This window comes from Myotis yumanensis, unplaced genomic scaffold (genome assembly GCF_028538775.1).
Source record: "Myotis yumanensis isolate MYYU_CA2020_CCGP unplaced genomic scaffold, mMyoYum1.0.hap1 SCAF_5, whole genome shotgun sequence".
Classification (NCBI taxonomy): Eukaryota; Metazoa; Chordata; class Mammalia; order Chiroptera; family Vespertilionidae; genus Myotis; species Myotis yumanensis.
In genome coordinates, this window is record NW_027223756.1 from 97,602,954 (window position 1) to 97,628,746 (window position 25,793).

The window sequence follows — 25,793 nt, forward strand, 5'->3', positions numbered from 1 at the left end:
TACAGCATGTGTATTTAAAATCAGACAGCTAATTGACAGGTGCTTGAGTGCCCACTGTTTTTCCCCATATTAAGGCATTTCCTTGTCAGACTGTATCATATTTAGATGATTATCATTTTAAAAGTCAGTGGCATACCCTGGCCGGTGCAGCTTAATTGGTTGGGCATTGTCTCATGTACTGAGAGGTTGCCGGTTCGATTCCCGGTCAGGACACATGCCTGGGTTGTGGGCTTGATCCTTGGGGGTGGGGGGGTAATGCAGGAGGTGGCCGTTTGATGTTTCTCTCTCTCTCTCCCCCTTTCTTCTCTCTCTGGAAATCAGTTTAAAAAGTCTTTTTTAAAAAGTCAATGGCATAAATGTTTACTTATAAAATTAATCTAACTTTCTCCCATTTTCTTTTATCTTTTGTGTCCCTGTTTCACAGATCACATTCTGCCTTGATTATAGTTATCTCTGTGTATATCTGTCCTCCCTTCTAGATTGGAGGCTCCAGAAGGCTGGGGTCGTGTTCCATCTCCTTTGTTCTTTCACAGTGATGGTGCTGGCGTGTAGCAGACACTTAGTAAATGTTTGCGTCACAGGAACTGCAAGGTGGTTCAAGTTAGAACAGTATTTGCACGGTGGGAGCACCGGCCAAGTCTGTAAAGACAGTTAATTTTGAAGGCCATTCTGTTTATCTGAGGAAGTTTTGTTTTAGACCTCATTTTTCTCTAAGTTAGAGAAATTAATTCCACGGATTAAGGACTTTTTATGGTGAAACAAGAATATAGAGGAATGTATATGTAGAATGAAACTGAGCTGTTAGTTTATTTTCAGTATAAGCATCTCTGTTTTTCAGAGGAACTAGATATTCAGTGACACACTGGTATCATGTAACAATTCTTAGATCAGTGACAGCCATACTTATAGCACTGTGGGGTACTGGATGATCTTCTGGTTAATGAACTGGTATCAGCAATGTAGAAAATGCAAATGCCCAGGAAAAGATTAAAGAACATTTAAAAATGTAAACAGTGGGCCCTAGCTAGGTAGTTCAGTTGGTTAGAACATTGTCCTTAAACGCTCAGGCTGCAGGGACAATCCCTAGTCAGGGCACATACAGGAATCACCAATGAATGCATAAATAGAACAAGTGGAACAACAAATCGATGTTTCTCTCTCTCTCCCGGTCTCTCTCCAAAAAGAAAGAAATAAAAAATTTAAAAAATATATAAACAATGATTATCTTTAGGGAATGGAATTACAGATTTTTCTTCTTCTGAATATATTTGTACTTTGTAAAAATTGTGTGTGTGGCAGGTATTATTTATTACTTATAAAAAAAAGTATAAAAGGATTAATTGAGGTAAATCATGTTTGAAGTTCCTGCGTGTCTTATGGTCCACTGATGTTACCACGGCAGCAGAGGATTGGTTTGCTGTCTCTGTGGCACAGTGTGTACCCCCACCACCCTGTCTCATCTCTGACTTGCCCTGTGCTTTTAAAGAGCCTGGGATGGCTCTAGCCAAGAAGCAGAAGGAGAGCAGATAGCTCTTTTCTGAGCAGCTTGCCTTTGATTCCAGTCGCGACAGCATTAGTGTGTCTTTCAGAATGAAGTTTATATTGTACAGGCATACCTTAGAGATATCGCAGGTTTGGTTCCAGATCATCGCAATAAAGCTAGTATCTCAATAAAGCCAGTCGTACTAGTAATTCTTTTGCTGGTGGAGGGTCTAGTATTCAATTTGTAAAATATACATCTGTAAAATGCAATAAAGCAAAGTACAATAAAACGTAGCACAAAAAAGAAAATATAAATGTATTACATGCATATCATGGAACTCCCTGATAGTTTCTGTAGTTCCTGCTTATTGTGGCCCTGTCGATAGGCTTTCAGTATCCATCAAGGAGGTGACCCTTGGTCATTGGCACCAGTGTGTTCCTTCATCTGTTCACTGTGCTGTCATTGAGCAGAAAACAGGTCACCTGCTTGCCTCTCTGGTCATCTTATTTCATTTACTAGAGGCCCGGTGCATGAAATTCGTGCACGAGTGGGTCCCTAGGCTTGGCCAGTGATCAGGGCTGATCTGCAGGGCGACTGGTGGGGCGATTGGGAGGCCTCCGCTGGCACCCACCTTGGCTGGCCTGGCGCCCCCCATTTGCCGGCCCTGCTCCCTGCCACCGACGCTGGGGGCAGCTCCTGCGTTGAGCATCTGCTCCCTGGTGGTCAATACGCATCATAGCAACCGGTCATTCTGCCCATCATTCTGCTGATCAGTTGATTTGCATATTAGGCTTTTATTATATAGGATTATTGCAGTTATACTTGTGATTAAATATGAAGTCACCTTTGCATGATTGTGTTTCACTTGGGTTTCTAAACATGTGAAGTGTGGGGTGGCAAATGCTTTTTAACACTTTTCTGTCCCTCAGCTTATGTATCTACAGGCTCTGGGTTACTGGCCATCTTTCAGAGGAGGCCTGGAACTCTAGCTCAGTAATACTTTTGGGATATCTGACTAACACCCATTAACATTTAAAAGAGTTTTCATAATTCATGTCATTTGAATTGTTATGCATCTCTCTATTTGAAGTTGTTAAGAAATATTTCTTATAGGTGGGAAAGTTTTAGGATTTTTGGGTATTGGTACCAAAGCTAATTTATATATACTTTGAGTTTTAAAATGATTCCATAGATATGTTTTTGTCACTGTGGTGGTTGTTAGAAGATAACCCCTATGTGTTTAGCTTTGTGTTCCACCCTGTTGTAGGAGTTTTCAACCTACATGCTAGATTCACCCAGGGAGCTTTTAAAAATACCAGTGCACAGACCTGGAGGTTCTCATCCTGTTGTCAGGGGAGGGATAGAAACATGAGAACATTTTAAAGTCTCTCCAGCTAATCTTAACAGGAGCCAGGATTGAAGCTCTAATGCATTCCAAATTGTTAGGAGTAGTAAGCAGTTCATCAGTGAAATGTTTAGTATTTTTTGAGTGAGATGGGGCCAACGGTAAAGAAGAGCGTGGAAGTAGAGCAGGGCTTCTGTCGAACTGTCATGCGCTGCCTCGACCTGGTGATGGCTGTGTAAAGCTGGCCCTTAACTTGGTCTTTGGCTGTGAACCCAACAGAGTTATGAGCATAATGACAATAACGGGGGACAACAAGAGCACCTTGCTCTCCTCGGTTCCTGTGCCTTAGCCTGAGATTTCTACTTCAAGGCAAACATTTCTAAGTACATTAATATGTTTGTTTGATACAGACGCAGCTTTTTTCTTATTTTCATTTAAGAATCTCCTGTGTCTAGGCTTAATCAGTCTGGTATATTTCTGGTGATCTTACTTATTTTTGAGTCAGTCTAACCAACAACTCTATATATTAACATTGTACACATGCTCATGACAACTTTAATAGTTAATATTTATTCCTTTGTGCAAGTTAAGCCCAGAGCATTTTTCATCCCTATGTGAATTTAGGTTTGGGGACGAGGTATTGTAGTGAAAGACCTAGAGACTTGCTGTGGAATTGCACAAGGGATCGTGGATAAAGCTAAGAATAGAACTTAGTACCTTATATTCATCCATTGTACGAGGTATAATTCATGATCACGTGTTTTTGTCTAAAAATTCATCTGTAAATTTTTGTAGTTCTGGGACTACATTTTGTATTTTTCATTAAAGGTTATATATTCATATGTATACATATATATGACTATATATATGCTTATCTAATGAATATGCTTACCTAATTCACTGAACTATCTCAAAGCAAATATTTCTGAAATAAGTAGAATAGTAATTCTCTTTTTAAAAAATATATTTTTATTGATTTCAGAGAGGAAGGGAAATGGGGGGAGAAAGAAAGAGAAATGATCAGAGGGATTTGTTGATCAGCTGCCTCCTGCATGCCCCCTCCTGGGGATCGAGCCAACAGCCTAGACATGTGCCTGACTGGGAATTGAACCATGACCTCCTGGTTCATAGGTCGGACACTCAACCACTGAGTCACATCATTCGTCTCTGTGCTTCTTTACATTCATAAATATTATTAGGGACCTCAAAGCTTTTGTTTATGTGGGCATTATATTTTGGTATTTACTATATTAGAAATTAAAACTGAGAAAAAAATGTATTCATTCAACAATAATAAAGCATTATATTTTAACATAATTAACTTTTGAAAATGGAAAGTAACTATTTTCCATAAGCAAAAAAATTAGGACTAGTGGCACTGTTTTACATTTTTGCAAATCTCTCTAATACATGACTTAATAGAAAGCAATTGGATTCTCATCTGCTTTTGCATTCTATCTGTTATAATATCACACATGAGGTCTTTGGAAAATTTCACTGTACATTCATGAGAGAATGAGAATGAAAATGGCAAATTAATCTAATAGTATTATGAAAGCAGTTTTAACCTCAAATACCCTTTGAATAAGTCTTTGAAAACTGTTTTCACACTTTGAGAACTGCTGCTTATGAATTATTTAATGATGAAGGAACGTTGAGAAAAAGAATTCAAATGAGGTCTCTGAATTTAAAGATCATTTTACCTTTATTGGGAAAAAAGTAAAAATAAAATGTGACAGTCTTGTGTCTGTACGTAATTTCCTTGCAAAGTTATCATTGTGAAGAAATGTATCACTACTGAAAAATTCCAGAACATTTTGGAAGTAAAAGTGCTCAATTTCATGTTTTCTTTTATGGGGTTGCTAGTAGCCCTGCGCACGAATCCATGCGCCAGCGGAATGCTTGCCTTGTTCTGGGGGTGACGATGCAAGCGTTCCTCCACCCCCCCCCCCTACCCCGGGGACTCCAGTGGGGCTGAGAGGACTGGGCGCCGCCATCATGTGGCTATGGGCACCACCATCTTTGTGACGGAGTGACTGTTAATTTGCATATTACCCTTTTATTAGATAGGATTGTATACTTCTGATTTGCTGCTTTTCAAAGCCATACTACTGTAACTTTCAATTTTCTAATTTCCAGTAGAGGCTAATTTATTTGACAAAATGGAATGAAAACTAATGGCTCAATTCTTTTTCTTCTAGCCCTTCCCCACAAGAAGATGGGCAAATTATGTTTGATGTGGAAATGCACACCAGCAGGGACCATAGCTCTCAGGTGTGTATGTGTGTTTGTGTGGGTGTGATCATTTATTTTTATGATTTACAAGAAATAACTAGGGAAAATACAAGCCTCTAAGTATGTTGAGCTAAAATATTTTAAAGAATAAGCAGACTTGCCCTAGCTGGTTTGGCTCAGTGGATAGAGCGTCGGCCTGCGGTCTGAAGGGTCCCGGGTTCAATTCCAGTCAAGGGCACATGCCCGAGTTGCGGGCTCGATTCCCAGTAGGCAGGAGGCAGCCAATCAATGATTCTGTCTCATCATTGATGTTTCTATCTCTCCCCTCTCTCCCTTCTTATCTGAAATCAATAAAAATATATTTTTTTAAAAAAAATAAGACTTTAAAAAAATAGTTTGAAGCTGTTTTAAGTTACTCAGTTTTCTGATTTTAGAATTCACTGAAGATGATAAAGTCCTTGTTGTGCTCCTTTACAACTGAAAATTTGGGGACAACACCCTAAAAGACTTGGAAAATTCTTGTCTATGATGTATCATTTCAGTATTCCAGGCTAGTTTCTGGAATTTATAAATAGAAAACCAAGCTATATCTTATTTAAGGTCACAAAATAAATGAAAAGAAAGGTTATTGTAGAACCAGGTATTCTGTGTCCAAAATGAAAGCAATGACTTTTAAGGTGAATTTCAACAGCTAGGAAAAAATTGATCTAAATTACATAGGTTCCTTAAGTTAAAGAAGATAAATGCAGGTCAGTAGGAGTTGACATTGTTGGAAATATAGATGGATATAGTATTGGAAGCTTATAAAGGTTTACATTATAAAATTTATGATCTATAATAATCCTATACAATGAAAGCCTAATATGCTAAGTGTCTGGTCGTCCATTCAATCAATCAAAGCGTAATATGCTAATGATATGCTAAAACCACTCAACTGTTCGCTATGATGTGCACTGACCACCAGGGGGCAGATGTTCCGACCAGTAGGTTAGCTTGCTGCTGGGGTTCGACCGATTGGGACTGAGCAAGACAGGATGGACACGCCCTGGAGCCCTCTCTTGGCCCCTCCCCCCGGCTGGCCCCAACACCCTGATTGGGGGCGGGGCCAGCCAGCCAACCGCCTGCGGCCCCTTTCCCCGGCTGGCCCCACCCCTGTTGGACCCTCATCGGGGTGAGCCAACCGGACCCCACCTGTGCACAAATTCATGCATCGGGCCTCTAGTAAAAGTATATGCTAATTAGACCAGATGTCCCTTCCGGACGACCTTCTAGACAAAGCTGGGGCTTCGAGGGAAGCCCGGCTCCTGGGTGCCTGCTGGTGGCCGGAAGGAAGGCTGGGTTCCGGGTGCCGGAGGGAAGCCGGTGCTGGCAGCCAGGGGAAGGGAGGCCTACTCTTGCACGAATTTCATGCATTGGGCCTGTAGTAAGTAAATAATTGTTAGCAATTTAGAATGTTCATAGCCAACCCTTAACTTAATTGATACGTCAGGTCACCTAAAAGTGTCATTTAAATTTTTGAGGAAGGAATCATTGTCCTTTTCTCTTGTGTTAAGGTGTCTGAAGAATATATGTTAAATGAATGTTTAAATAAATTCTAATAAGAACTTTGTGGGGTTCTCACTGTACAATGTCTTAAACCTTTGCACTAGAAATGTTTGCATGTTGTCTGGGATCCACCTAGCATTCTTTGTGAAGGAAGGCTGCACGGTTTCTTCCTACCTTGACTATGCTGTATTTGTGCTGTTCTCTGAAACTTAGGAAACCTCTGGAATTGGATACAAATTTATGATGAACTCTATTCTGCAGAGAAGCTTATGTAGAAGCAAGGCTCTCATATAGGAAGATGTCTGATTGGACTTGTTGAATTGCTGGCTTTTGTATGTCCGTATGCAGTAAACTATAGCAATGAAGAGGAAAGTCTATGAAATTTCCATGGCAGACATGTGCTAAGAAATCCCAAGATAGAGAAATGAAGTTAATTCTTTGCTGTAGTCTGTTGCTAGGAAAATGTCCTCAATCCATAATGTCTTTTGTATAGATATGTTGAAAACTAGGTTAGCATTTTCCAAATGTGTTTTGAGGAACATTTGCTCAATGGAAAGCTCCATAAGGTAGTTCTGAAGTCAAGTAAGTGGAAAATAATGCAGACCTGGGCTTCCTCACCCTCACACACCATTAGTCACAGCAGGTGGTAACATATTAAAGGCTCTGACAGTTCCTGCAGTAAAGAAATCTGTATTTCCCAATTATTTAGTTGACCTTAGATCTCCCTCGCCCTCCACATACACTTTTTTCCCTCTAATAATCTACCTAACAACCTAATGGAACACTGTGATAAGTGCTCTCTTGCTTGGCTCATGGAGTAGCTGGTGTACACTTAGGCTTAACTAACAGTTGAATTTAAGTGGACGTCTAGGGTTGAAAATGTAAGACTTTTGGCCTCTGTGTCAGGTTATCATAGCATTGCTAGTGTGATCCCTGTTCAGAAACAAGTACCTAAAAGAACTTTGGTTCTCATCAAGCCCTGGGTAAGCGATATTACTAATCAGATCAGTCAGTTTAAACAGAGTATCTTTTAGAGTAAGACTTTTAGTGAGGGAAATATCAATGGTACTATTTATTTTAACTTTCAAAAGGCCATTTAAACTTTTTAAAAATATATATTTTTATTAATTTCAGAGAAGAAGGGAGAGGGAGAGAGAGATAGAAACATCAGTAATGAGAGAATCATTGATTGACTGTCTCTTGCGTGCCCCTCATTGGGGGTCAGCAGGGGCATGGGTCCTGACTGGGAATTGAACCGTGACCTCCTGGTTCATAGGTCGATGCTCAACCACTGAGTCACTCTGGCCGGGCTAAATTTTTTTCTTGAATTGCAGAAGTGATAATTTAAAATTAATCACTTTAGGGCTTGGGAGGGTGGATTTTTTTTCATGAATGAGAAGCAAGTTTAGGGTTAGGAAACAGTTAAAAACAGTTAACAGAAGACTATTATGGTACTTGCTCTTACTAAATATTTTTATATGTCTATATGAGGAATATGACATTTTTAGCCTTTTCTAAGGAGAAAGGAAAGGTATATTAGATATATTATTGGTGCTAAATTTATTTTTTTAAATTTTTCCCACATTTAATGTTCTCAGTGCAGTGAAAGAGGTGCTATTGTGTCCATGAACAAATGGGAGAGGTGAGGCTTTGTCTTAATTAAGCTCCTTCTCTAAGATTAAAGCAGGTAAGTGACAGAGCCAGATCGAAACCAGGGCTGCCTGAGCCTCTGACCCCTGTTTCCTCAACTACAGTAAGTCATGAATGGGATTGATTTCAGGAGAGCGCACAAGGTCTTGAGAATGAGCTAAAACATGTCTGGTGACTTACAGTATGAGGAAGCCCAAGGTGTAATGTTTTTAGGCAAAAGGTCATTCAAACTATACTTTTAGGATGATAATCCTTAAGAGTCTCACTTTTGTAGCAGAAAATGGACCATAGATTGTCTCTTGAAGGCATTTTTGGAGTGTGTTTCTGGGACCAAAGAGGCCTAACCAGTGTTGGGTATCTTTGGAATATGCTAGAAACTGAAATTGTCTTCCCTTTTCCCTTTTGTAAACTGATTTACTTGAACACAGACCCCACAGTATGCAGTTTACTATCCATGCTTAGAGACCTAAAAACTTGAGGTGAGTCAGAGAAGGACAGTGTAAGTGAATAGAAGGGAAGGGCCTTCCACCTGAGGACAGGCCAACATGATCATAATCTGCTACTTGAATAGGTGTAGAGAGAGGGTTATTGATTCGGTTGAAAGCATGACTTTTATTTAATTAGAATAAATGCATTTTTACCATATTCTGGAATTCTCAGAGTTGGAAGACAATTAAAATCTAAAACTGGAAAATTTAAGATGAATAGAAGGAAGCACAGGGCTGGTACTAAGTGAGGAGAGCTGGATGGAGAGCTTAGGATCCCGATTTTAAACTCATCTGAGAGAAAAGTACATCTTCTTTTTAAAAAGTAGAACAAAACACTTTATTACATTTTCATTGTCCCAGAAAGGATGAAATACTACTTCGTTCACAAATTTAAGCCTAAAACCTTTAAAAATATATTTTATTGATTTTTACAGAGAGGAAGGGAGAGGGATAGACAGTTAGAAACATTGATGAGAGAGAAACATTGATCAGCTGCCTCCTGCACACCTCCTACTGGGGATGTGCCCGCAACCAAGGTACATGCCCTTGACCAGAATCGAACCTGGGACCTTTCAGTCCGCAGGCCGACGCTCTATCCACTGAGCCAAACCAGTTAGGACTAAGCCTAAAACCTTTGAGCAGTTTTAGAGAGACATGTGAGATCAAAGTTGGAAAGGTAACAGGAAAGACCTGCAGTGTGTTGAATATAGTCAGACATTGTGTGTACATGAACTGATCTATAAATAAATTGTAACAATTTATGTTTTTTTATTTGGAATTTTTTAGATTTACTCTAAAGAGCCAACTCATGATTCTGAGTAATCTCAATACCCAGTGGAAAAGCTGAGTCCTAAAGGCTACATTGTGTCATCCAGTGGAATTTGCTAAGTCTGGCTGAACAAAATAAGAATGATACTACAGAGTAGCAAAGCTCAACAGGGATTTTTGGCTTGATAATGAAAGGGACTATCTGTGTCTAGAGAGTATCTGAAGCTACCTTCCCCAGGCAGCTATTCCACAGAGAACTACACCTGTCAAAAAGAATCACAGCGCCGTAACTGGTTTGGCTCAGCAGATAGAGCGTCGGCCTGCAGACTGAAGGGTCCCAGGTTCGATTCTGGTCAAGGGCATGTACCTTGGTTGCGGGCACATCCCCAGTGGGGAGTGTGCAGGAGGCAGCTGGTCGATGTTTCTCTCTCATCGATGTTTCTAACTCTCTATCCCTCTTCCCTCCTCTCTGTAAAAAATCAATAAAATATTTAAAAAAAAAAATCACAGGGATATGTCAAGTTTTGCATTGCATAACTGCTGATGGATAAGAATGAAAGCTTTGGTCAAAGACAACCCCGTTTAAACAAAATAGCAAATCAAAAACAATCCTTAGCTTTGAGATCCTTTGGTTTGAGGTCATAGCATCACATTCCCTAAAAGTGAACAAATAATGCTGTGTCATTTTTAGGAATGTCTCATTCCTGTGGGTTCTGTTGAAAGAAGCTTTTGGAAAATTTGATTGCTCTTGGCCAAAAAAATTTAGATTATTATTAAAGAGAAAAGAGTTTTCGTTTTCATTTTTTTATATGAAAGATGGCAAATTCTGACTCAGTATAAAATAACGTATTCCAAAAAAACTTCTGGCTTAAGTAGTTGAATAAACCTGGGGAAGTGTTTGGATCGTGACTTGTCTAGAAAAGTATAATCTTCAGGGAGTGAAACCTAATGCTGAGGAGTGGAGGCTCTAGAGACATTTTGCCTGGGTCTGGATTCTGGACCTGCTGCTTACTGCTTAGGAACCTTAGGCAGTTACTGAACTTATATCTCAGTTTCCTCATGTATAAAAATGGAATATTAATAGTTCCTATTTTTATAGGTTGTTGCAAGGTAAAAGTTAATACATGGAAAGTGCTTAGAATCACTTGTCTCTCGATGTACGCTTAATATATACTACTAGAGGCCCAGTGCACGAAATTTGTGCACGGAGTGTGGGGAGGTCCCTCAGCCCGGCCTGCACCCTCTCCAATCCAGGACCCCTTGGGGGATGATCAACTGCCTCTCATAATCCGGGACCACTGGTTCCTAACCTCTCGCCTGCCTGCCTGCCTGCCTGATCACTTCTAACCTCTCTGCCTGCCTGATCGTCCCTAACACCTCTGCCTGCCTGCCTGATCGCCCCTAACTGCTCCCCTACCGTCCTGATCACCCCTAACTGCTTCCCTGCTGGCCTGATCGCCACTAACTGCCTCTGCCTCACCCTGCACCTGGGACCCAGGCTTCCCTCCCTCAGGCCGGCCACAGGCACCCAGGACCCAGGACGGCTTCGCCCGGGCTGGCTGCAGATGCAGGCACTGGCACCCAGGACCGTGGGGTGGGCGGCTTGTCCCTCTGCCAGGCCGCAGCCTGGCTGGTCCTCATTCCTCTCTAGCAAGCTCTTTTGTGCCTGGCTGGTCCCCAGTCCTCTCTCCCCAGTGTTTAGTGTCTGAGCTGTTACGGCGTGTGGGTGTGAGGGTGTGAGGGTGTAATGACCATTTGCATATTAGCTCTTTAGTATATAGGATTATTTGTTTCCTCATCAAGTCTCCAAGTTATTTATTTTCTCATCACTTAATATTTGTTAGCATGTACTTTTTGATATGTTCCCTTTTATTTTTAATTATGAAAAGTTTTAAACACATACAAAAGTAAAGTGGGTATTACATTGGACCTTCATATAAGCATCACCCAGTTTCAATAATTATTAACGTTTTCCACACTTTAGATAGCATATCCTCAAATATGCTTTTTTCAGTTTCACTTTTTTTTTATTGAGGCTTCATTGATGTTTCAGGTTCATGTTTTATGCTTAGATATAAAAAACAGTGAAACTCAAGTTCTTTTTAAGACATTAAATACTCTGATTTTCGATTATTTTGTCAGCCTTTTTAGAAAAATGGCATGTTTCTTACATAAAAAGACTGATGTACAGCCTTATGATTTTCTGTCTAGATTTGTCTTTTGTTGTTGGAAGAACAGGTCTTTCTTTTTGTCTTTTTTTAAAGTTTGAATTCTCCTTTACAGTCAGAAGAAGAAGTTGTAGAAGGCGAGAGAGAAGTTGATGCTTTGAAGAAAAGTGTAGACTGGGTGTCCGACTGGTCCAGTAGGCCTGAAAACATTCCCCCCAAGTAAGTTCTCACATGTTTTTCAGTGGATACAGTGCCTGTATATGCAGTGGACCTGCTAGTTCCCAAGGTACTTTTAGCAAATGCATTTCTGATCCCTACTTCTGCATTTCTTCCCCCAGGGAGTTCCACTTCAGGCACCCTAAACGTTCTGTTTCTTTAAGCATGAGGAAAAGTGGAGCCATGAAGAAGGGGGGCATTTTCTCTGCGGAATTTCTTAAGGTGTTCATTCCATCTCTCTTCCTTTCTCATGTTTTGGCTTTGGGGCTAGGGTAAGTACTGGTCAATTCATAACAGTTTGGAGTTTTTTTTTCCTGCTCATTTTATCCTCATATTTTATTTCCAGATGAAAGAAATACATGTGAAAGTTGTTTGTATTGTTTTGCTTTTAAAGTTTTAGTGCAAATAGGGTGTGAGTTTAAAAGAATTACTAAGGTTGGTATACTTATAGGCATTTTTAATAGTAGAGTTTTTTTCTTATTTGAAAAATAGGTTGTTCATATTAATTTCCAAAGTGATCATTTTTAAAAAATATATTTGTATTGATTTCAGAGAGAAAGGGAGAGGGAAAGAGAGAGAGAAACATCAGTGATGAGAATGAATCATTGATCAGCTGCCTCCTGCATGCCCCACACTGGGATCAAGACCACAACCCAGGCATGTGCCTTTGACTGGAATCGAACCCGGGGCCCTTCAGTCTGTGGGCTGACGCTATATCCACTGAGCCAAACGGGCTAAGGCCAAAGCGATCATTTTAAGTGTTCTCATCTATGACTGATTTTTTCTTTTTTGGGTTTTGTTGTTGCTTATAAATTACTCAAGATGATTTAAATCTTAAACTAATCTTCAGTGTGTAAATTTGGGGGCTGATGGGAACTTTTTTCATCCCAGCTGGGACAATACACCATTTTATTGTATAGTCCTTGAGTAAAACTGGTAAGTTGTTTGAGGATACTGTTGTTGTTTTTTCTTTTTGTAGCATTTTTATTTATTATTCTAAAATTAATCCCACATTTACCTATAATTCATTAATTTTTCAGGCATGTCTTTTAAATTCTTTTTTTTTTCTTGATTTGAATAATTGAGGAAATAGATTTTGAAAGATTTTAGGAGTTAAACACTAGCTGTTAATTATTTTCCAAGACATAACTGTTATTCTCTTTAAGCATGTCCAGTGGGTCACTTTCTCTTTATAATAATAAAAAGGCACATCACCCCCTTAGATCCCCTTTAAGGAGCTCAGCATACCAGAGAGATGTTCATAGTCATGACCATGGAAACGTGCATGGCTTTTCCACACACCCTTTTGTCTTTCTGAGTGCACGGTCTGCTTCTGAGGACAGTGATCACATCAGCACGGGAAGGTGTTTGTGGAGGAAGGGAGTGTGTGAGTGTTGTGTGGGATTGGTGTGGGGCAGGGGTTGAGGAGTTGAAATTCCCCCACAGCATTGACTGCACAGTAGTTCATTTGCCTTCAAGAGGTTGGTTTTTGTACCTTGTAGTACCTCTTCCTTTCATGAACCCAGACTATTTCTCTTGCTGGCCTAAGTGTAACTGTTGTTATAGGTGAATGTAGAAAAAAGAATTTTAAATAGTTGGCTGTGCCCGGCAGCGGGGCGGCGGGGGGGCGGGGGGGGGGGGGGGGGACTAATTCCATATTTTCTTTAACTTCCCTTCGGCTTAGGTTATTTAAGGGCAAAATATTTGCTCTGCATAGAAAAGTAATATTAGGCTCTTAAGCCTTAAGAGTTAAACTGTTAGTAAGAGCCCTCTTAAAGTAAAGCACTGGCAGCGTTATAATTTGATATATTACTATATTTTGTATCTGAAGGGTCAATCTATAAAAAAAGTGGAATTTTTTTGTCTCCACGAAGGAGTAATCCAAAGGAGGTTGGCTCTGCTTTGCTCTGTGATGGGCCTGTTCCCTCAGCTCTCCTTTGTCTGGTCACTGCCCCTGTGCTGGCCAGGCCTGCCTAATGGGTTAAAACGTAATCGTATTAAACCAGTTTGGCTGGCAGGAGACTAGTTTTAGTAAGTCAGTGAGGATTTCAGGGAGGGCGCTAGGGAACTGGGCACTGAGACTTTTTGAGCCTTTTATAAGGACTGAAAGGTTTGGTGGTTACTAGAGTTGAGCCTGTGGAGGTGCTGGTGCAGAGCTGCCGCAGCCCGTGAACATATGCACTTGTTTCCTTTCAGCATCTATATTGGAAAGCGACTGAGCACATCTTCTGCCAGCACCTACTGAAGGCCAGGAGCCCCGGGAACGCGTGCGCCCTGTGAAGTGGTGTATTGTCACAGTAGTTTATTTGAACTTGAGACCCTTGTAAGCATGACCCAACCTACAGTCCTATTTTTACATATCCAAGCTCCAGTAACTCTCAAATTCAGTATTTTATTCAAACTCTGTTGAGGCATTTTACTAACCTCATTCTCTTTGGGCCTGTAAGACTTTAGAATTTCCTAACAGAGTTTACTGTTGTTTAGAAATTTGCAAGGGCTTCTTTTCCGCAAATGCCACCAGCAGATAATAATTTTGTCAATAATGCTATTGTCTCCTTTTAGTGCCACCAGACTTAGACCAGAATCACTCATGGTATAAATTTTACTCTCTCAAGATGACTACCATCTCGCTCATAAAACTAGAGAAGACTAGCAAATGACGTAAAAGCTTTGTTGTTTTGTTTTTTCAAGAAAAAGGCAAGCTTCCTTAAGCTTGAATTTATAGTTATTAAAAAAGGAAACAAGAAAAACAAACAAACACGTAAGACACAAGAAAAAAATACCTTGGGCAATAAAAATTTATTTTAAACCAGCTTTGTCTAAACCTCCTAATGGCACCTTTTAATTTGTAGGACACGGTCTATGGGTGTGAAATAGAATAAGAACTAAAATACATCAGCAGATTTTAATACTAGTAGGTTGTAATGCTGTCTTTTCTATGGTGTAGAATCTTTATTTCTGATAAGGAACGTCTCAGGCCTAGAAATATGAAATTGCTTTTGGGATTTGTGTGTGTTTGGGGTATTTTTGTGTTTATTAGCTGCATGTGAATTTTTCATGACTTTCTTTAAATTTAAAAAAGAAGTTTTTTTTCTAAGAAGAGGCTTTGGAATGAGGTCCAGTTTGCGGTATAAATATCCGCATATTGTTTCAGGAAGATCACGCACACTCGGAAGCCTTTAAACTCCACAGGTAATTGTTTCCGAGTTATTCCAAGCACTTGTGCAGCTTTGAAAACAGACTTGGTTTGTGGGAACATTTGACACAGTTCTGAAAAGATGCCATTTGTTTTTTTCTGACCTCTCCTTTTTAATGTTTACTGTATAATCTCCCCACGGTGATTCCTGTGATCCTGCAGGCACTGGTCATTCTCTCTTGTAGCCATCTTTTCAGATACATTAAACTCCTCACGTTCCAGAACTCTCAACAACTTCCTTCAATGACATACTTTTTGTGTGTTTGTTTCTAAAATGTGAAGCTTTAGGACCAAATTGTTAGAAAGCATCAGGATTACCAATTATTTCAAGTAGATTTATTGGGTTTCAAAACACATAGCATGACTCTGAAGGATACTATTATATGTTTTATATATAAATAATTACTGTTTATGATATAGACATTACTATTGAATATTTAGAGACCGTTGTTAATTTTAAAACTAGCAAAATACTCATTAAATAAAGTACATCAGGTTGACTTGAATAAAAACACTTTGACAACCAGGTTTGCCAGTTTGCAGAAACTAACTCTTCTCTCTCACATCAAGTTTTTAAAAATTTGTGTTATAGTGGAAAATAACGTACCGAGTAACAAAAAAAAAATTTCTGACTATCTTTTTTTTCAGGAATATAGCTAGCTAGCTTTAAGAAAGAGATGATATATACAAAATAGTCTTCTGAATTATTTTACTTTATGTTTCTTTCTAGCAATGTATGCTAAATAATTTTGGACATCTTTTTATTATACCTTGTTTCTATGTTATTCTTAAACCTGGTAACACTTGATTTGTCTTCTGTAACCTATTTATTTCAAGTGTTCATATTTAAATTTCTTTGAGAAGAACAAAAATTTGATGATCCACTGATTTTGAAAAGCCTGAATAAAATTGGAAAAGCTGGTAAAGTTAAGAGAACTAAATAATTAAACCGCTATAATATACAATTTGGCATTATGGGAGGGAAAAGCAAAATTATTCTTAAAATACGACCAACTTTGTACAGGCACTGCATCGCTCTCTTGAAATTCAGTAACAGTTCTATCAGTATGATTGAACTTGGTATATTAATGATATTTTTTCAACATTGAAAATAAATTTAGTTTTGCCCTTTTTCTTAAAAATACCAGTGAAATTTTGTCCTGTTTATTACATGGTCACAGTAGAACTTCTACAAGGTGGAATCATGCAGTGTTTATTGGTAGCACTAGCTTACGGGACAGATATTTATGCTCCTCCCCAGATTTGTGTTGAACAGAAACAGATTATGTGATTGGAAAGGAGAATCCAACAATTAAGAGTTGACATTTTAAGAGTAATGTTTAAAAAGCTTTACACCTGTTTACAACTTGGAGATGAAAAGGCAGGCTTCGTTTTTCTACTGTGTGATAAAACTGGCTTAAAGTATTTATAGAGTCAAGAGTGAAACTGTACAAACTTGCACATTGAAAAGTGCAACAAGTTACTTTGATTGCAGTACAAATATTTACTGTTCTAAAAATTGAAGACTTAGCCAGGCAGATGAATTTTTAAGTGAACCAGTTGTTGAAATGATTGGAATTAACTGAGCCAAAGTGATTCTGCATTCTTCATCTATTTAGTTAGCACTTTGTATCATTATATACCGTTTACAATACATGTATAACTTGTAGCTATAATCATTTGTGCCATTAAAGCTCTCACAAAACCATTTCTGTTTGTGTACCATTTCTGTCATGTGTGTTGTCTGGGAGTTAGAGGAGACGGGAACAGTTATACCATTGAGTTCCTCAAGTCCTGGAGCCTCACTGTCCAAGCAAGCACTGCGGGAGGGAAGGCACTCCTGCCCGGGAGAGGCCTGCGCTCAGGAGCAGGCACCACACAGTGTGATGGTTGGAGAAGGGCATGAAATGCCGTGTGACTGGCATTCAGAGCTCTTCTTCTGCCCAGGAGTGTCAGGACCTTATTCGTACAGGAGGTGAAGTATTGAGAGACAAGTAAGTGCCCAACAGGTGCAAAAGGGAGTGAAGAGCATAGCATGCCTGTGAAGGGGACTGCAGGAACTGGCATGTGAAAATACGTCCCAGAAATAGCATGAAGTTCAGTGTGGCTGGAAACACTGCGGAGAGGAAACTGAAAGTGTAATTTACTGCTGAACCAAATTGAAATGTATGCGGCCTCTGGGGTTGAGCTTACTTGTGTGTAGTCAGTGGAATGCCTTCGAGGGGCTTACTGAAAGCAGAGAATTGGTTAAAGACTTAAGTTTTGCCGAAACCGGTTTGGCTCAGTGGATAGAGCGTCAGCCTGCGGACTGAAGGGTCCCAGCTTCGATTCCGGTCAAGGGCATGTACCTTGGTTGCAGGCACATCCCCAGTGGGAGATGTGCAGGAGGCAGCTGATCGATGTTTCTCTCTCATCGATGTTTCTAACTATCTCTCTCCCTTCCTCTCTGTAAAAAATCAATAAAATATATTAAAAAAAAAAAAGACTTAAGTTTTAGACCGTTAGGAAAGCGCGAAGGAAAGTGCAGAGGCAAGAGCCTTCCGTTCTGTAGGGAACGAAGAAGGGGCTGTGACCCTAGGGCGGGTGTGTAGGCATGAGGCCGAAGCTAAGGGCAGTGGTGGGAAGATGACTAAGAGAGGAAGAAGGCTTGTGTGCTTTTATGGTGGTGGGGGTTGGAGGAGAGCCTGAGTCATTATCGATGCCATTAACTGAGAAAGGACAGGAGAAGGAATCCTATCTAAAAAAGAGGGATATGCTAATTGACTGTCCCGCCCTCAAAGATGGCGGTGCCCACAGCCAATAAGGAGGGAATATGCTAATTGCCCTGCCCCGCCCTCAAAGATGGCGGCGCCCACAGCCACAAGATGGTGACGCCCAGTCCCCTCAGCCCCGCCAGTGCGCCTGCCTCCAGAGTCCCCCAGTCCCCTCAGCTCCCCCGCCCCCCCAGAGCCACCTGAGGCTCAGGTCCAGGCCCGGCTGAGGCTTGCGCTGCTGGCAGTGGCAGCAGCAGAGGTGTGATGGGGCATCGCCTTCCCCTGATTGCCTGGTCGCCTCCTGCCCCTGAGGGCTCCCGGACTGTGAGGGGGGCAGGCCGGTTGAGGGACCCCCTCCAGTGCATGGATTTTCATGCACCGGCCTCAGTAGAGTGATAAGGAGAGAGTGAGTTTCTGTTTTGATGCATTGAGCTGGTCTGAACAGAACCACTTCTTGTATAGAACCAGAACTTGGGGGAAAGGTCTGGAGTGGAAGTGAAACCCTGAGACACATATGTATATATTATACAGTATTTAAAGATTTAAACACGAGGAAAGAAGAAAGTTCAAATAGCAGTGAAGTGTTTAACATTTGAAGATAGAGCAGAGGAGAAGCAAAAAAAAAAAGTGAGTATTTTAGGAGAACCCCCCAAAAAGGAGGTGACAATCAGTCCTGTCAAAGTTAGAGGTTAAGGGAAGTTTTTTAACTTGACAGTCGAATCACTGCCCATCTTTACAAGAGTATTTTCTGAGGGGACCTGGAGAAGATTGTAATTAGGTTAATGAATGAGTAGCAAGTGAGCAAGTGTTGGCTTTTCTCAGTATAGAGACAAAGAAAGTGAGGGAGAGGATTTTAAAGAGAGATGGTAGGATTATTTGCTTATCTACACTAATAAAAGAAATATGTAAATTAAGCATCACTTTGCGACGCCCACCAGCCAATCAGGAGTGAGTATGCAAATTAGTGGGACAAAGATGGCAGAAGCCACGGAGCCAGCCGGAGTGGGTGAGAGGCTTGGGTTGCCCTTGGCGATGGAGGAAGCCAAGCTTCCCACCCGCCCTGGCCGGCTGCTGAAGGAGGGGCCTGTGGGTGGTGGCTACGGAGCCGGCCCAAGCGCACGGAAGGCGACCCAAGCTTCCCACCCGTCCTGGCTGGCTGCTGAAGGAGGGGCCTGCAAACGGCCCTCAGACCCTCACCCAGGTTGGCCATGCCACCATTGGGGTGAAGGTCCCCGCTGGGGAGCATGGCCAGCCTGAAAACAGCCCTCAGCCCCTTACCCAGGCTGGCCCAACCCCTCGCCCAGGCTAGCACCATCCCCAGTGGGGACACGCACCCCAATGGGGGTGTGGCCAGCCTGCAAACCACCACAGGCCCCTTGCCCAGACTGTCCCGCAATCTGAGGGGTCCCAGATTGGAGAGGGTGCAGGCTGAGGGACACCCCTCCCCCCCGAATTTCGTGCACCGGGCCTCTAATGCTGGGATAAGAGGAAGGAGTAAGTTTGTAGGCTAAGGAGAGAGTGCAAAGGAAATGTTAAAGGTATGCAGAACAGATAAATAATGGAATGAGATTCTGGCAGGAGTAAGGTGTATTATGGACTCAGGGGGGACATTAATCTTGGAAAGGGGGAGAAGGACTTCTGGAGTCATTAAAAGTTAACAAAACCCAAACATTTATGGTAGGAAATGAAGCATCTAGGGTTTCTAAGTTTTTCTGAAATAATTCTGAAGTGTCAATTTATATCCTGAAGATCACAGCTTCTAACTTCTACAATAATTAGTATTCTTGAAAATACTTGTCAACCGTTCTCATGGTAGATCTGGCAAATAATGGAATCAGATCAAACACAGGCAGTGTTGTCAGCGTGCATGTTCTGTTACATTTGGCAACACTGATAACCCTTGTGTGAAGATAGATTTAAGCTTCAAACTATCCATTGGGGCATCACTAACTTTAGCATCACGAATAAATCTGAAAAAGAAAATCCATACACTTCAACCATTTCTGAACGCTAATTTTTATATCTGCTTTTATAAATACTATAATGTTCCTGCCAAAGAATCCATATTTTGGGGGGTGTAATTCAAGTTCAAAATAGCATGAAAAAACTCAGTACCAGTGGTTTCTTAAACTTTGCTGTTTTAGCCATGTAATTTAATAAATCACTGTTTTAGATGAGGAGCAAGGCGGAAAAGGAATATGGAAACATTTGGCATGGACCAGACACTGACTTCTACTCTCTCACATTCTTTAGTTCTCACAGCAATTCATCTGAGGTAGTTGCTTTTTTGGTTTTACCGAAGAGAAAATCTAAGTTTAGTAAATGAATGAGGGAGGTCTCGCCTGCATTCTTCCTCCTAGAACAGCTTCTGAATCCTTTGGATTTTAGTCAACCGTCCTTAACAGAATGCTCCCTGGTGGCTGAGTCAACTTTTATTCTTTGATGGATGTGACTTTTTTCTGGTGGGAAAAAAAAATCGCACATTAATGCAGTGAACACAATTTTAAAGGAATTTCCAATATCAACTAATGCAGTGTTTTCCAAACTTTAGTTTGACATTTGTGGTTTTTGCCATTTAAATGTCAGGTGGATGCAAGTTTTAAAAGTTATTCTGTGTAAAAATAAGGGATCTTCATTCCACAAAAGCACATGTGACCCTTTTGTTTCATGCATTCTTCTAACCAGCAAACATTCACTGTGTACGTGCAGCAGGCCAGGCACTATTCAGGCACCCGCGATGGTAGCTGGTGTCGGCTGACCCTGATGCGCGTAGGGTCTATTAAAAAGCTGGTTACAAGTGACAGTCATGAAGAGGGCCGAGAGCCACTGCAGAACTGAGGGAAACTGCTGAACACCAGACAGTGCGTTTTTCAATTCTCCGAGGACCTCACTTGGCAGCCAGCACCAAAGCTGCTTCTGCCCCAGGAGCTCACCCACCCTGCAGCCGCCGCCACCACTTCTGCCCGAAGGAGAGGAGTGCGTCCCAACCTTTTCCTTCTGTGTTGCCAGTTCTTGCATCAAAATCTTCCCACAATGTGCCGATTGGGGGATTGCTCATGTCCTCCCTACAAGAGAGGCTGGGAGTCAGGGGGGCGCGGTCCGCCCCTTCCTGCCCCTCCCACCAGAATTCATAAAGTGGTTAATTCTGCCAGCATAGAAAGTTCAAGTGCTGTGTCGCCAGAAGGAAAGATAAATATCTGCGACTGAACAAACACGGAACTTCCCGTCTAGCAGGAAAAGTAAACAGGATCGCACAAATTATTACGATACGTGTTAAGAGTAAAGAAAATTTGGGTAGCCTGTCGCATGGGGGTTTCAGTGTGAGGCAGCACAGGAAGTGGCCTTGGACCCAGCCCTGAGAGCAGAAGGCAGGAAGCTGCAAGGGGAAAGGGTGGAGAACACTCTAGGCACGGGAGCGGCATCTGCTCAGAAGGTGAAAAAGAAAAACGTGCGAGGAGCTGAAAGCAGATCCGAGTGACGAGACAGACAGCTGGGGAGAAGCTGGACAGGCAGGCAGCAAACACTGGGCTGGCCTTGGAGGCCAAGCTAACGATTATGGGCTTCATTCCAAGAGTTTGGGAAAGTTACTGAAGAATTTTAAACAGAGGGCCAACAGGCATAATTTAAAAAAAATTTTTTTTATTGATTTCATAGAGGCAGGGAGAGGGAACAAGAGATAGAAACATCAATGATAAGACTCATTGATCAGCTGCCTCTTGGAGGCCCCACACTGGGGATCGAACCCACAACCCGGGCATGTGCCCTGACAGAGTCGAAACGTGACCTCCTGGTTCACAGGTCTATGCTCAACCACTGAGCCACGCCAGTGGGGCAGGCATCTCTCTTTTAAACTCAAAAATCCGAGAAGGATAAGAATGAAAGAGGAATGACCCATCAAGTTTGTGGTTGTGGGGATGGGGGGAAATCGGGATTTGAGAAATATCCAGGAAGTAACATCAATAGGGCTAAATCAATGACGGGGTATGTCACCAAATGTGAAAAGGGTCACCCCTCGGTGGTTACCGGATGATGGTTCCGTTTCCTGACGGTGGCCTGTCTAGTGGTCCAGAATGATATTACAGGTAGACGTCAGACAAGGCCACTGGATAGATGAGTCTGGAACTCAGAGGAAAGAGCTGGGCTGCAGACAACAGATTCTGGTCTTAATCAGCAAAAGTACGGTGAATGAAGCGGTGGAATGGAGGAGATGGTGTAGAGGGAGAGAGTGAAAGGGAAGGAAGTAGTCTAGGGAGAAGCCTAGAGAACCACACGGAAAGATGTGGACAGAGGAGAAGCTAAAAGGGGATGGACAGGGAGAGCCAGAGGGGAGGAGAGCCACGCATGGGGACTCTTCAGGGCCAGGTGTTATTTTAACACGTTTTGTCTTCCTTTCTGTTTAGCCTGTGATACCGATTTCACCGATATGCTGGCCACAGGAGACTGACGAGGTCCAAACGGAAAGTATAGTGTCAGTCACCGATGACTGACATGGCGCTTCACATGTTAAGGTCCATTTAAATGAGCATTACAGAGCATTGGCTGCTTTCCTCAACATAGAAATTATTGACCAGAACCAAAGCCCGTTGAGAAGATTGTGGGGCCAGGGCCAGGAAAGTGCTTTTGGAGTGAGAAGAGGAAGAACAGGGGCAGCCCTTACTAGATAATGTGGCCATGAAGGACAGGAATGACACAGGATGATACCTGGGGGGAGAGTGGGGTGGGGATTTCTTCTAAAAGATGGAACAGATTTTGAGCATATTTAAAAACTTAAGAGAAGGACCTAGTAGAGAAGTTGGCGATAAAGGAGAGCTGCAAGGTCGCAGTTTTGTTCCGTTCTTGTTTTGACATGCTAGTTCTTGTCACTTTTCAAGAGGTCTCACCGGTATCCTTGGCCTCCACACCCCTGATGCTCTGTGAGGCCGATGGATACTGCCCGCCAGGACAGTTGTTCTGCGCACCATGATGTGTTTACTTTCAACACCATTAAACCAATAAATATTACTTGCAGAGTGATGTTTAAAGGCATGTTTGCAGCTACGTCCAACACTTGGCAGTTACTCCCGGCATGTGATTTGAGGGCACAGGCAGAGAGATAAACGGGTCCTCATAATCCAGGGAGAAACATTTGGGGTCCGTGTAGGTTCCTCAGGGACAAGAGTGGAGAAGTGGACAGAGGCCACGGAAACTCTTTAGCTGAGAAGGATTTGGAATGTAAATCTCTTCTTCCCAAACCAAATCTCCAGTAAAATCTGCCTTGTTTGTCTCAAAGACTAAGTGGATTATTTTGGGGGCACTTAAAGAGATGAAATTTACAACTGGGTCAAAACTGCAATTCAACTCATTTGGGTAAATACAAAGCAAAATACCAAATAACTTATTTTTCCATTAAAAAATAGGCTTAATTGACATAAAATAAAACTTTTTAGTATACAGTTCTGGGAATTTTTGGTGTTTTTTTTTTTTTTTTAATCCTCACCTGAGGATATTTTTCCATTGACTTTTAAAGAGAGAGGAAGGGAGAGGAAGAGTCAGAGAGAAACATTGATGTGAGAGACACATTGATTGGTTGCCTCCTGTTTGTGCCCCAACCAGGCCCGGAGATCGAGCCTGCATTTGAGGTACGTGCCCTTGACTGGAATCGAACCCAGGACCCTTCAGTCCACAGGCCGATGCTCTATCCACTGAGTCAAACAGGCCAGACCCAGTTCTGGGAGTTTTGGCAAAGGTATACAGTTGTATAACCACCACCAAGAGCGAGATACAGAACAGTTTGAGCACCTGTCCCCCAAATTCCCACACCTTCATATTATTCATATTATTTTTATATTAAGAACAAAATACTAAGGAAGACTGGAAACAGCCTCAATCAGAGACAGTTTGAGATGCTTAAGCCATGACCTGACAACATTGTTTAAACATTTTTTTTAAATGGTGTGGCATTGTAATTACAAATGTTGGACGTACTCGCAAACATGCTTTTATAAAAAAAACCACTTTAAAGGCAATATTTATTGGCTTAAATGGTGGTGTTAGAAGCTTGCTCCAACCTGTTTTAAGCAAATCAAATATTTTAAGTTTGATTAGTCTCTTTGAGACCAGAGGAGTGGGGTTTTTTAAATTGTAGTAAAACACATAACATAAAATCTACCATCTTAACCACTTTTTAAAATGCTATTTTTAGTAGACTTTATTTTTTAGAGCAATTTTAGGGTCACAGCAGAATTGAGTGGAGGTACAGAGATTTCCCGCATACCCCAGACCCCTGCACATGCATACTCTCCTCACTGCCAGCACCCCCACCAGAGTGGTATATTTGTTACAGTTGATGAACTGATATTGACATATCATCACCCTAAGTCCATAGTTTACATAAGGGTCACTGTTGGTGTCATTCTATGAGTTTGGGCAAATGTATAATGATGTATCCACCATTATAATATCATTCAGAGTATTTCCACTGCCTTAATAATGCTGTTTTTCACTTATTCATCCTTCCCTCCCCCCAATCCTTGACAACTGCTGATCTTTTTTTTTTAATTAAAAAAAATGTTATTACATTTTTTAGCGAGGGGGGGGGGGGAGAGAGAGAGAGAGAGATCGGCTGCCTCCCACACGCACCACGACAGGAAATCAAATCTGAAACCTGGGTATATGCCCTGACTGGGAATCCAACTCCACCTTTTGGTGTATTGAGGTGACACTCCAACCGAGGCACACGGTCCAGGGCCTGCTGATCTTACTGTCTTTTCCAGAATGTCATAACTGGAATCATACTGTGGATAGCCTTTTTCAGATGGGTTTCTTTCACTTAGTAATATGCATTTAAGTTTCCTCCATGTCTTTTCATGGCTTCATAGCTCATTTTTTTAAATTGCTGAATAATATTTCATTTTCTAGATGTACCAGTTTATTTTACCTACTGAAGGAATCTGCCAAGTTGTGACAATTATGAATAAAGCTGCTATTTAAAAAAAAGAAAATAATAAAGCTGCTATAAATATCTGTGTGCAGGTTTTTGTGTGGAACTAAATTTTTTAACTCATTTGGGTAAAAACCAAGGCGTGAAATTGCTGGATGACATGATGAAAGTGTGTTTAGTTGTAAGAAACTGTCAGACTGTCTTCCAAAGTGGCTGTGCTGTTTTGCATTCCCACCAGCACTGAATGACAGTTCCTGTTGTTCCACATTCTTGTCAGCATTTGCTGTTGCCAGTGTTCTGGATTTTAGCCACTCTCATAGGTATATACTGGTATCTTGTTTTAATTTGTATTCTGTGACGACATATGATATAGATCTTCTTCTCATATGCCTATTTGCTATCTGTATCTCCTCTAGTGAGATGTCTATCAAGGTCTTTGGCCCATTTTTTAACCAGGTTTGTTTTCTTATTGTTGAATTTTAAGGGTTCTTTGAGTATTTTGGATAATAGTCCTTGACCAGATGAGCCTTTTGCAAATATTTGCTCCCAGTCTGTGGCTTATCTTTTCATTCTTTTGACATTGTCTTTCACAGAACAGAAATTTTTAATTTTAATGAAGTCCACCTTATTAATTCTTTCTTTCAAGGATCATACCTATCTAAAAAGGCATCACCAGCCCGGCTGGTGTGGCTCAATGATTGAGTGTCGACCTATGAACCAGGAGGTCACTGTTCGATTCCCAGTCAGGACACATGCCCGGGTTGCGGGCTCGATCCCCAGTAGGGGGCGTGCAGAAGGCAGCTGATCAATGATTCTCATCATTGATGTTTCTATCTCTCACCCTCTCCCTTCCTCTCTGAAATCAATAAAAATATATTTTAAAAATAAAATATCAATAATATTAATAATATTATTAATTATTAAATTACTAATATTAATTATTAAATTAATAATATTATTAATTACTAAATTAATATTAATAACATTATTAATATTAATATTATTTATTATTAAAAATAAATAACTA

At 41.2% G+C, this 25,793-nt stretch overlaps 1 protein-coding gene across 2 annotated transcripts in view; it reads left to right on the top strand.

Annotated features, from left to right (window-relative positions):
• The window catches only part of BNIP3L (BCL2 interacting protein 3 like), a 31,366-nt gene extending 14,564 nt beyond the window's left edge, over positions 1-16,802 (top strand). For both annotated transcript variants that reach the window (XM_070416625.1, XM_070416626.1), the window contains exons 3-6: positions 5,030-5,102; positions 11,798-11,901; positions 12,021-12,170; positions 14,095-16,802. In XM_070416625.1, coding sequence (XP_070272726.1) covers positions 5,030-5,102; positions 11,798-11,901; positions 12,021-12,170; positions 14,095-14,143 — 376 coding nt within the window. In that variant the 3' untranslated portion in view covers positions 14,144-16,802. The remainder of the gene's footprint in view (positions 1-5,029; positions 5,103-11,797; positions 11,902-12,020; positions 12,171-14,094) is intronic.
• The last annotated feature ends 8,991 nt before the right edge of the window (positions 16,803-25,793 follow it).